The sequence below is a fragment of the Harpia harpyja genome, chromosome 4, assembly GCF_026419915.1.
Source record: "Harpia harpyja isolate bHarHar1 chromosome 4, bHarHar1 primary haplotype, whole genome shotgun sequence".
In the NCBI taxonomy this organism is placed as follows: domain Eukaryota; kingdom Metazoa; phylum Chordata; class Aves; order Accipitriformes; family Accipitridae; genus Harpia; species Harpia harpyja.
The window spans coordinates 25,622,812-25,635,848 of NC_068943.1; the positions used below are offsets into that span (position 1 = coordinate 25,622,812).

The following is a 13,037-nucleotide window of genomic DNA, read 5'->3' on the forward strand; positions in this document are numbered from 1 at the left end:
CTACTCTTGTAAGTTAGTCTAGAGGCAGCTAAACAAACTAAGCATTCGTTACATCAAGTGAAGAAAATCCTAAAAGAAATGTGGACTTAATTTCAGGAATTTTATCACAGTATATAACTTAAATTTTTGCCCCATGGAAAACTGCTATCAAAGTTGGACAAAATGAGAATTAGAGAAATAACTGTATAAACAAGAATGCAGTACTTACTTTTGTAAAGGAGCTTGCTCATTTCAGGAACAGTTGTACCTATTCTGATTTCTAAAGATTTACTGTTACTTCAGTAAATATTTACTGTTACTAGGAGTAGAAATGTCCTAGTGAAATGAGGCGTTGAGACAAAATTAAGTGCTGTTGTTAGAGGAGGGTTAGAATATCACAATCAGGAAAAGGACTAAAGTGCGGGTATGGGGGTAATAAAGAACAGAAAAATATTTCACTTGATTACATTACCACAAGTACAAATTAGTTTAGAAATAAGATTAATGTGCTTAACTGTCAAAAGAGTTAAGGTTACAGAATTGCCTTCTTGAGACATATTTTCATCAGTGGAAAAAAGCAACTATATGTTTTAAGTTGGAGTTAGATTGCTTATAACAATGATTATATAAATGTGGCACTCAAAATAGCAAATACTAAATTTTATGGCTCGAAAGATAAACAGTAATAGGAATTGAAGTTTTGGTTAGATTTGGCTTTCAAACAAGATTCCTATTAACTGTAAAGTAATGGTATTAAACTTAAAATAAATACTGAAGTGTAACAAAGTAGTGACAGACAAAGAATTCCATATGGAAAAAAGGGTGTTGAGATACCATTATTTAAAAAGAATAAACATTTTAAAAAACCATCTTTTTTTCTTGCTTTTTGTTGTAAAGACTGAGAAAACATGTAATGTTTTTAGCAATTAATTTTACAATATTATAGAGCACTAAGCAATAGAGGAAGATATTAAGTAAATATTTGTCCATGAATGCAGTACTTAGAAGGCTATTTCAAGCTCTAAACTGTGTGAAAGAGATTCCTATACAAGACTGAAAAAGCATGTTATTTTGTGGCTACTGTTTTTGGAAAAAATTTGAAGAGAGCTTGTTTTTTAATCTTGAAAATCTTAGGCTAAAGATATTTATCTATTTACCAGAAATGTACAATTTAAGACATAAAAATGTGCTACTCCAGCATTTAAGATACCATACCAGGGGCATTAAATATTTGCAAAGAGAAATTCATGGTGGTGTGGTTTGAGTACACCTTTAAATATTTCTTCATTTTTGTGTGTGTTGATGTTTTTTGCACCCCTGTTTATACCCGTAATGGATCAACAACGCCTGCTCTATTGGGACACAAGTCCTACCTCAGCACACTACAGACTTGCCATATTCCCGTCTGAACCATTTTAAAATAAATTGAACTTACTGAAAATAAGTAATTAAACACATCTTCTTGTGATTTTCTTTTTTTTTTTTTTTTTTGTGTGTGTGTCTGAGTGCATTTCACAATCTAAAAATTTTGGTTTTAAAAGCTGGTGGAACATGCAATATTATGGAATATGCAATACTGTTATGTATTTATTGCAAATAGTGTCATTTCTTTTAATGTTTGTGGCTTTAAGTTGTGCACAGTACTGTTATCTGGCAAGTAAATTTAAGATATAATTATGCAGTGAACTAGTAAAATGTAAGTGAAATATTCTGTTTCTTTAGGGCATAGAAATATATGCATCTTTTACAAGCATGAATTAGCAAATCAAATATTAAGCAAGAGTTAGAATATTTGCACGTTTATACCAAAACAGTGCTTCAATTTCTAATATGATATTGAAGTATGTCAGTAGTCCATGAACGTAGCTCACTCTCTATCATCTTCCAGCGATCCAACAGTTAAGTATCATGGCTATTCGCTGGTGCAATCCTTGAGCCCCCAGTTATTTAAACATGTAGACAGTTTGATCTGTAGACAGACCAGCATTCAGATAAAGCTGTTCAGTACTTTTAATTTAATTTTTATTCAACTGGGTATAAATATGGATGTTACTGAGAGATTTCACTTCTGTATAGCGTTTTAAGTGATAGTGAGATTAAGACAAATAAAATAATATTGATAGTCTATAAGGGAAAAATGTAGATATCTGCTAAAAGACAAAGAAAAAATATAAAGTGGGTTATGCAGAAATCAGTTGCAAGAGGAACATTAAAATGGCAGAAAGGGCAATGGAATAGAAAAGCTGAATACATTGTGCAGATGTATAGACCCTTGAAGGTGAGAAAGCTTAATTTTAATTAGTAGGGAAGTGTTGCAAGTGCATATATATGTATGTGTAGGCTTGTGTATCTTGCTACCTATATATCTGTCTCAGGGAGTCAGAGTTTGCAGTGATGGCATTGTTTAGAAGACTGATAAGTCTGGCTGGTTTTAAACTTTTATTTTAAACTTTACTAGACTGATGTTCATTAACATTTCGTGCTAATGGTTCATTCTTAATCATTATTAATCACTAGTTATTAACAATCTTATCCTAAATTAGCTGTGAACATACAATACACTGCACTCAGCACAGTACTTCATGGTCTGGGTCCCCAAGGGTCGAGGTGATGAGGCTTAAGAGCTGAGGGTGAGGGAGGCCGCAACTGATGCGAAGGTTGTCTTTCTCTTCCCTCCTGAAAATTTGATTTCTTCTTTTATAAGACGATTCTGTCTCTTGGCAGCTCTTAGTCCACCACTGCACCGAATCACTGTGTACTGTGCAACACCGAGGGATATTACTTTTCCGTGCTGGGGCAGCTGCCGTATCCTGTAGCTTGGCCATTTCTAGCCCTTGCCTTAGCAGCTGCTTCTTTCTTTCAATAGCAATCCAGTGATGAATAACTGACCATCAGTGAGTTGTTTGTCCCTTGGGGGTTTCTGTTTTCAGCTTTTGCCCATATTTTCAAGTTCTGAGCTTAAACTGTACACTGTAAAAAGAGACGTGGTGTCAGGCTGCATTTCACCCAGGAGGTTCTCAAAAGAAGTTTATAATGAGTCTAGCAGGCCAGGGCTCTTGTGTAGGTAGTATAGGGCACAGTTAGTATAAGGTCTGAGGTGTATTCCTACTGATGATAGTACTATTATTACTAGGGAACTGGGTACAAAAATGCTTGTGTATTGTTTACCAATTATGCTACATTAGTGTGCTCATATTTGAATTCAAAATAGGAGAAAATTAATTAAATCCTGCTTAGAGAGCTGCTTCTTTCATGTGTGCAACTGGAGTCTGCTGTGGCTACAGAAGGGAAAGTCTGAGGGCTCAAGAGGCAATAGCGTTGTCAGAACTTTGGGGAAAAAAGGATTTCAAGAGTATTTCAGTATTGTATATGCCTGTTACACACACACAAAGAAGGGGGAGTGGGGGAAAGGCAAGAAAGCCAGAAAATGGCTGCAGAAGACAAGAGGAAACGTCATCTTGGGAGAAGTAAAGCATAAATATTGTTTCTTCAGTTGTCTGTGACACTGAGTGAGTATATCCAACTAGTTCTTATTCCCTTGTTAATGGATATTTCAGGTCTTTGCTGGTGTTTACAGAAACCTTCTAATACATTGCCTCTGGAATATTTCTTTGTTAGTGCTCTAAACCTATCTGACAATAGGGCAGGGAAATTTTTGTAATTTAACTTTACTTTTAAATGCTGCATCAATAATATGTTGGCAATTTTACAGAATTATTCAGTAAACTCTGTCCATCAGTCCAGTTTGAAGTTCAAATGGCAAAAGTAATAGTATATTTTCAGATTTTTTTTTAAATAATATGGTATAGTTTTCTGCATCAGGCTAGAGATCAGCTTGTCGATGACTCTCTCCCCTCAGAATATAGGGGCCAGAATAACACAAGGGAAGCAAAATATCCGTAGGCAAGAGGAAGATTCTCTCGATACGGAGGTTGCATCAATCCAAGAAAATTGTCATACAGGGTGGGCAGCATGTAAGATTTCTGAAATATCAGCTGAAATACCTGTTGCAAAAAGTAGCAGAAGGTTTACAGCAATATAAATGAGAAAGCACACAAGTAGTATTGCTTTGCTTTGGAGAATTATTTCTAGGATTTGAGATAAAACAGGTATAGTCTCAAAACTAGATGAAATATTGCTTTGATTTTAAGCAAGAATAATGATCTGGGGATGGGGGAGAGGGTAGCAAAATGTCGCCATAGATATTTGTTGAAAGAAAAAAAATCAGAGTACTGTATTCTCATATTGTAAATACCAGTTTCCATTTCTGCATTCTCAGATAACTGAGATATGGAACTAAAAGTTTAGTAAGTACATTTTTTACCAAGTTTTGCTGTGGCTATAGTCTTGTTTTGCGACTACAGAATATTTAAGACACTGAGGAGAAAAGAATGATTTGGGCAATTACACCTCTCTTTATCTGACCTTACTGATATGAAAGTTTATAGAGGAAAGAATAATCAAACATGGAAGTTAATGAGAGTAGCATAAAATGAAGATGAATTTATTGGCAGTAGACTAATGTGCTACCTTTGACTATTAATTTCAACCCCCCTCCCCCCCGTGAAATCTATGTTGACTTCAGTGTCGCGTCCCAAGCTTGGAGCGACTCAGGCTCGTGGATGTCCTTTGTCGGAATTAAGGTGAAACGACACCAGAGGAGTTCAACAATTGACATTTATTCAACCTAGCTAACCTTGCCCAACTACAAGTGAACTTATCAATATGAACCTTGCATCATGTCATTAAGCCGCTGTTTGAAAAGAGAAGGGAGGTGTAGAAAAAGAAGCGGAAAAAAGGAACATGAAACTATCAGAAGGAGAGTCCTCCTGTCGAGTCACGAGGTTCAGAGCAGACCCCCTTGCTTTCTGGACTCCTTCTCAAAGAGGAGCGCAGGGCGGCTGGATCCACCTCTAGTTCCAGACTTGGTCAATGGTTTATGTTTAAAAGGATGAGGTGTAGGGACTGTGAAAAAGAGAGAAGAAAAAGAGAGAGAGAAAGAAAGATAGAAAGAGGGAAGAAAAGGGTTTCACCAATCCCGGGTCCAGCATTGGTCCAGCCAGCCTAGAGATCCAGTTCCTCAGGGCGCGCACTGCGAACTCATTCTCCCTTCTTTTATAGTCAGTGGTCTTGACATGCACAATTCATGTTCCTGGGGTTCTCTGGAATCAGTCAGTGAGCTTGGGGGGTTCATTGGGGAGTTGCCTCTCTTTCCCTGCTGGCATGACCGCTTAAGATAGAAGCACAGTCCCATCTTCCGTGGGGCCTCCTCCTCCAGGCGCATACGCTGTGCTCCTTCTCCTGGTCACTTAAGATAAGGAATTGTGGCTTTGGAGAAGCGTGGTCCCACCCTCCATGGGGTCCTCTCCTCCGGCCACATTGTCCTGTTCACAAAACTCCAGCATTTTTACAGAGGACATCTTCCCCACCAAAGTTCTTTAACAAATGTTTGAGACATTGACTATAATTTGTCAGACGGTCACATTCAGGAAAGCATTTGACATTATGTAAAATGGGAGAATATTCATTAGAAAAATAGAAGAAACTGAGTAAAAGTACTGTCTAAAAGGAATATGGCAAAAAAATAAAAAATTGTGGTATTGAACCAACAAGCATAACTCACAAAGGGTTAGACAGCTTTGCCAGCGGAGAGAGAGGTTCGGTTGTCATCACTGAATGATCCTGAGGAAGCAGAGTAAAAGAAATGAAAATCAATAGTATAAAGTACAAGATAGTGCATCTTGATACAGTAATAAGAGCTTTGGTCGAGAAAAAAGGATATTTTATCATAAGATAATTGGATAAGGTATTTCCAGTAGAACTGTAGAAATAGTAAGGCAAACATTAAAAGGGCTGGTGAGTCATCACCTGAAATACTGTGCAGAAAGGTTGTAAACAGATACAGGTGAAGAGGCTTCTGGAATAATCATGGTGCTAGAAAACCTGAGTCAAGAGAGGAAACTTTAAAAACAAAGTTGTTTTAACCATGAAAGGCAGAAGGTGAGGAAATCTAATTATTGCCTATAAAAATATTAGGAGCCTTTTTGAAAAGGGTGTGAGAGTGTTCAGGCATACATGCACTGTATTCAACAAACAACCTGGTTTTGTGGGCTCACTAACATTCAAAACGCCAGTCTTTGTTTCCAAACTATCAAATGAGTTGTTTACTTCAATTTGGCTTAGGTTTATGTCTGAATCCTCCCAGGATTAGGGGTCAAAGTTAGGGTTTGGTTTTTTTATTTCTCTTCTGCCATTCTTCTATGGCCCTTCAGATTTTATACCATGTCTTTCAGAGGGGCATGAGGGAAGGTTGGCAGGTATTTCATGTCAGTTTTTTGTTGAAGAGCTGCTTATATTTCCAGATTTGATTTTTTTCATCTGTTTTCACTAAATCGGAAGTTGCAAAGACAATAGTACCAAACTAATACCAGCATATTACGAGCTAGCCTCTGCTTGAGGATGTCACCAGAAATACAGTCTTAAAGCAAAATATATCTAATAGTTGTGCACTGCTGAAATCAAAGGAATGCTGAATTTTTATATTCAGGAACAACTTAAGACCATGACAGAGGAAAAAAAAATGCCAGAACAAGATAGTGATGTAAAGATTCTTGATCAAATATGTAACTGTTCAATGTCAAAGGAACTGAAGTAATATAAATAAAAAATTGGCTTTGCTGAAAGCAAGAATTTGAAAATCTCTTGTGCACAACCTGTTAAGCAGCTCTAGACACTGAGTTATGGGTTGGTTTGGGGTTTTTTTTTAATCCGCGTAAAAGAATGTAGCTGTTACTCAGCTGCTACCTGCAACTGATGTAGAGATTTTTTTGGTGAGTTGGGTTTTTTTGGTTTTGTTTTGTTTTTAAACCTGTGTACTTGCTGAGTCTCATAATTCTGACATTTTATAAGTAGGTGACTTTAATTGTATTCTGTGAACTCTTTTTATGCAAGACAAACTGTATTGTGAAGAGTCATCGATACTTATATTAAGCACAAGGTATTATATTTTGTGTTTCTTAGCAGCTTTCTAAGGAAATCACTGTCTTAAAATTGTGTGTGCCTACCCTCAAAGGCTTCTTATGACAGCAGAAGTATGACTTTCTAACAAAATCCCGTTTGTTTCTGGAACCTCCGAAGCCTGAAACGCATCTGTAGTCAACATTGTCAGCTTCTAATTTTAGCTCTGCTTCCCAAACAAGGCAGTTTCTTAACTACTGAAGCCAACTGACCTACCTGGTGATGATTTGGGCTTACCAATTGCTGAGTGAAAATCTGCCAAGTCTAACATACAATTGGAAAACAGTGTTTTTGCATAAACAGGGGGTTTTAAAAATTGTGATTATAAATTATAATATGAGGTTATATTTATATTCCTTTATTCTTTTTAGAAAAGTTGATTGTCTACAACTAAGTTGTCTAAGTTGTTTGGTTTGGTTTTGTTGGTTTTGTTTGGGGTTTTTTTGTTAGGTTACATTAGCATTTTAACAGGTTGCCATTGGTCGTTTTGTAGTTGTGTTAACCACTCTGCTATGAATGGGATTGTAGTTGCTATGCAACATTTTACTCTAATAATTTGGGGACTCTGTCAGGCTTTTATGAGAGAAAGATATGTTCTCTATGTGTATCTTATATTTCCCATCACATAACTCTACTCAGTGGGTGAAATCATGGATCCACTACAGATCCTAGTAACATCATAGGGCCACAAACTTTCTCCAGGAGTTTAGATGAAGTTTAAAGTAGCTTTACCTTTATAGGTACAGTATATTATGAATGAAATATATAATGGAAAAAAAAAATCAAGTCATTAGACTAATATTCAGAGTATGTTCTTAACTATATATATTGTTCCTCTGGAATGTATTTAAATGTTAAGTTTACTTCATAAACAATCAGGAAATAAGTTTTAACTGATTGCAATAATACAAATCCAAGATAGAATACATGCTAACAGGAGTTATCCTCAGGTTGCTCTTATGGTGTTGATACTTTAATCAACTATTTACAGATCAAGTGTTCAACTTCCATGCATTGCTTCAAATGGATGAAAGTTGTATTTCTCGTCTTCTGATAAAGAAAATTTGCACTTTTTCTACATCCTTCTATAAATCCCTGCTGTTTCATCTCTACTTTTTTCTTTTTCCTAAGTCCCTGTTTTGCTCTGCTGTACCCTCTCAAGTGCTTGCACTTCCCCCCAGCTTGGCAAGCACTTTCGCTCTGACTAATTCTGTTGTTTTTTACCAGGCATCGTGCTTTCAAACTAGGGAACTGAGTCTTAGGTTTCATGGGTAGGTGTTTAATAGCCCCATTTGCTCTATGTTTTGAGGGTCTTATTTTCTTCATGGTCTTCCATACAAACGTTCATGTTTTCTGTTTTAACAGAATGAGATTGAAGAAAGCTTTGTCGTTCTTGGAGTAGCTTCAAAACTTGTGCTTTGGTTAATCAGAAGAGACAGACTGGCATATGTATATCTCAGGTTATTTAAAAAAGAATGTTAATTGCAGTGCAAAACCTTAGGCATAAAAAGAAAACAAAATGTAGCATACATCTAATCAGAATAAGGCAACTGCATAAGTGAGGGGAACTGAACGTTGTAGAGTGACCCTCTCATCTTGTATGGTAATTTGTTCAGTGTGCTTTTATTTCAGAATTAAAAACATAGTGCGCTGATTTGGGTAAGGTTTTAACTCATGTATTTTACCAACAATCTTTCTTGTTTAAGGTGTTAACAGAATGAATGTTCTATATTTTAGTCTCAGCAGAAAACCTGGAGAAGAGCCTGAAGCATATAGAGAGGCAACTCCAACAGCTCGAGAAGGATTTGCAGACTTTTCCGGTTCCTGAAGATAAGCACGATAAGTTTGTAGCAAAAATGTCAATATCCTTTGGAGTATTCTTTAAAAAAAAAAAAAACAAAAAAAAAAAAACCAAAAAACCAACAAAGCAAAACCAGAAGTAACTTAACTGCATTACCTTAAACTTTAAATTTCTTTGCATAACTTCTGTCTAGTGTGTAGCATTTATTTTTGAAAAATATAACTTTTTTTCCCTCAAAAACGAAATACACGAACAGTCCCATTAAAGGATTCACCTGTAGTGGATGGAATGAGGAGAAAAATGCTTACTGTCAGGTTTTACACTGTGTACAAGTTTCTTAACTTAGTGAAAAGCAGTTATAATAGGAATGTTAAGCACTTCACTTTAGTGTTAAATGATTTTTTACATGAGAATATCTCAGAGAGAGATGTCTGTTACCCTGTGTTTATTAGTTTTCTAGTTTATGTGTTACCACTGTGAATGTTTTTGTACATGCAACCACAGAACCAAAAAATTTATCTTATTTCAGAAATAAGATTCATAGCATGTGAAAACTGGTTTCTGGTCTTGTTTTTGCCGAAATTCCTTTCCTCACTATTTATTCCAAATCCTATAGCCAACTTCACTGCCTGTCTCTCTCATAAGAAAGCCTGTGACATGAAGATACTTAATTAAAGCAGAAAAAAACCCCATTCTTTTGCTTAAACCTCCCTACCAGATGATCGTCATATATGCTTGGCACTGAGACTAATCTGGAAGCAGAAATATCAGCAGACAGACACAGGTTGAAATTTCCTCTGCAGGCCTGGTTAGGTTATTACCTGGCTGGAAGACTACTTTGTTATGTACAAAGGCAGGGGTACTCAGGAGATGGTCCTCTTGATTAACCTCATACTATTAAATAAAAGATGGCAAGGGACCCTGAGGCCAGGTGGATATACCAGTTCTTGCTGCATTAGGGCCAGTTTTCTCTTCACTAGACTAGCTGCAACCAAAGTGTTTACATCTTAGCTTTAGGCCTTCTCTGCACTCAATGTTTTATCTGTAACCTTTCAATGTTGCTACTAATTTTTTGTAAGGTTGGGTATTTTGTTGGTGAGGTTGTTCTCTTTGTTGTTATTGTTGCTGGCTTTTTTTCCCAGCTTAATGTGGTTTTGAGAGGTATGTTGCAGCCCATGAGCATGGTGTCTCTATAGTACAAAACATAAGTCTTTTCCCTGAAGAAGTCAATAGCATAATAGGAGAACTAGGATAGGGGTCCTGAAGGCAAGCGTTAAACTATTGTCTAGGAAGTTAGAGGAACACATATCCATGATAACATTCTCAGAAATATTGCTAGGACTATACAAATGCAATATTTTGAACAGTAAATATTATGAACAGGAATAGTTTGCTCTCACCTACTACTTCTCCCAGCAGACAGGCAGTAATTTCAAAACAGTAAAGTTGCATGTGGTTTCTAGTAATGTCTGTGAACACACTAATTAAAGAAGGTCACTTTTAGAAAAACAGGAACTTCAATAATTACGAAGCAAAAAAGGTTTGATGTAAAGGTTAGATAATCCTGCACAGCGTGATGAAGCCTGGACCTGTCTTTACTTTTATTCCGGTGACAAGGAAAGCTGAGTGATGCTGATGTCTTGAAAAGCATGCAGCTTATAAAAAGAAACCAGCAGGAAATCTGAAAAAGGAAGGATGGTGCTTTGTTGGAAATAATTTTTCATCCTGAGTACAATTAGGCTCCATGGACAAGCAGGCTATTACATCCTGTCGCTAAATATCACAACCCAAAGGCCCCTAATGAACTGATTAGCATTCTTGTTTCTTTAGGAAGTCAGATATATGCACAGTTGGTGCACTCTTTTATTGACAAAGTCTATAATTATGAATATTTCTCCTATATGTTAAATTGTGCTAGTCTGTCAGTCATCTTATGTATGCTAGCGAAAAAGGAATTATAGTTATTATTGCAGTTCTTCTGTTTGCTTTAATTAGGAAAGTCAAAGAATATTGAATTAATATTGATCTGAATATTAAATCCATTGAATGAAATGTTCAATAAAAAAGCACAGTGAACAAAATACACTTGTATGTTCAAAATAAAAATTTAGTGAGTTTATGGAGAGTATTTAAATTGCATATTAAAAACTTAATTAATTAATTAAGTAATTTAGTCAACATGCTCTTTATCAGTCCGGTCGGCACCTCATGTTTCTAAGTAGCAGCTGAGAAACTCTTGACAAGTTTCAGCCTACCACTGAACATAGTGTTGATGGCAATTTTTACAGAAGCTTATGGAACTAGTACTTGAGAGACAATGAGTTGGTTGCTGCCTGTCAGCTAGAAACAGTCCTTTCTTTTTGATCAGTTCTCTATTCCTCTTGTCATTTAAGTTGATTTGTTGACATTGCGAAAAGAGAAGGAAGGAACAACTATTACCCAAGTCAGAGCCTGATTTAAGTGAGGTAGAAGAAACCCATTTCAGCTGCAAGGAGGACACTAAGTGCTGCCTCTAAACTGTCAGTTACTTAATCGGCCTCGTAGTTTGAACTTCCCTCTGTGCAACATAAACAAACTGAAGTGTGTAAGATGTCCTCATACCCCAAGGACTGTGGAAGATTACAGGACCTGAGCTCATTAGGTGATAAAAGATTGTATGTTGCTCTTTGGGAGAGGGTCAAGATGTTGACTGTGTGGACAGGTAATGAGATAGGGCTTTGGCAAACAATGTGAATTTAATTTAAGTATATAATTCCTTTATACAGGTCTTTAATATCTGGTCTGGACTTCAGGCATGTATTACAGCTAGTACTGGTTTTGCTCATAATATATGGGATATACACATTGGATGCAGCAGCTCTGTGTGATACAAATACATGTCAATTTGTTTTAGTTATATAGCATATAGATAAGTAGGAGTGAGTCAAGGAAAAGGTATTATTTGACAAATACTCTTCAGAAGGTACTAATTTAAAAATCTAAACATTTCTGTGTGTTTCTTGAACTATTATATTCAGATACAGAATTTTGCTGTTGAACCTTGCTATATGTATATGAAAGGAAGTGTCTGTGACATGTATTTTTCAGACAATTGCAACTGTTTTCCCAAGAACTTGATGTGGGAAATCCTCAAGAGAGCCCTAGAACATTCACACCCTTTGGCCTTAGTAGAAAACAGTGCTGGTTTGAACTGACCTCAAAGTCTTTTTGCACCAGCCTTCAAAAAGTTTGCCTTGTTTTTATGGAGACTGTTGCTGCCTAGTGTAGTGGCAGTCTCAGTGCAATTTTGAAGATTCTGCTAAAATATATGCAGCATCTATGTACCTGTTAATCTTTTGTTCTTGTGCAGAATAATTTTCCTTTTTCAATTGTCGACACTTAATACATAGGTTAGTTTGTGAAAAAATCAGAAGTGATGAATATGGGGCCTTTTAAGGAAGTGTTTGGTACAGATTAACATCATTAATTACCTGTTCTAGGGTGACAGCTGCTCTTACTTGGCTTGATACTCTGCACTACGTTAGTATTTTTAGACCACAATATATTAAAATCAGTATAAACCTCAGACAAGCAGTTCGCTGTGAGAAGAGCTGCCATGAATAATGCAAGACCAAACATACAGCAGTTAGAAATTTTGCCACAGATATTACTTGTCTCAGCCCTGCATTGCTTTCCTGTTCCATTAATGAGCAGAATGATGATCTGTAGTCCCATGAGTCCAAAACGGCAGTTCGTGAAGTGAAGGCACTTCAGAAAAACTTAACAAATACCTAACTTCTTGACTTCCTTTTCCTCTCACCTGTGTTGCAGCTCTGCTGTACTTCTGTCTTTACTCATCCAAAGCCAATGAATTGTGTAGCTGATAATGCATATATATCAACCTGTTCATAATAATTACAGTTGGGATTGCTGTACTCAGTAGTATTCCCTGTTGTCTCCAGTTTAGCTAGCTAACAAAAGCCACGTTTAAAGAAAAAAGGAATAGTGCTTATTAAAAATACCTAAATTGAAGCACAGTCTCAGTAGAATACCAAGAGCTTAGGGTATCCCATAATGCACCAGATGGAAAATAAAAATCTCAGGATTCATTGTGTCTGGCATTGACATACTGGATAGTAAAACATCTTTCCGGAGTGCTGTACTTTGAGTTAAAGCTGTGCATCCCATATTCAAGGGGAGTCAGTTTTAACAGTATAAACTAGGCAACCTATGTGGACTCTATTAACATAGCTGTAACTTT

General features: G+C 36.4%; 1 protein-coding gene across 1 annotated transcript in view; it reads left to right on the plus strand.

Annotated features, from left to right (window-relative positions):
- DIAPH3 (diaphanous related formin 3) overlaps positions 1-13,037 on the plus strand; it is a 258,871-nt gene that overhangs the window by 159,612 nt on the left and 86,222 nt on the right. Inside the window, exon 23 of the mRNA XM_052786020.1 lies at positions 8,734-8,858. Within this exon, the coding sequence (XP_052641980.1) occupies positions 8,734-8,858 (125 nt within the window). The remainder of the gene's footprint in view (positions 1-8,733; positions 8,859-13,037) is intronic.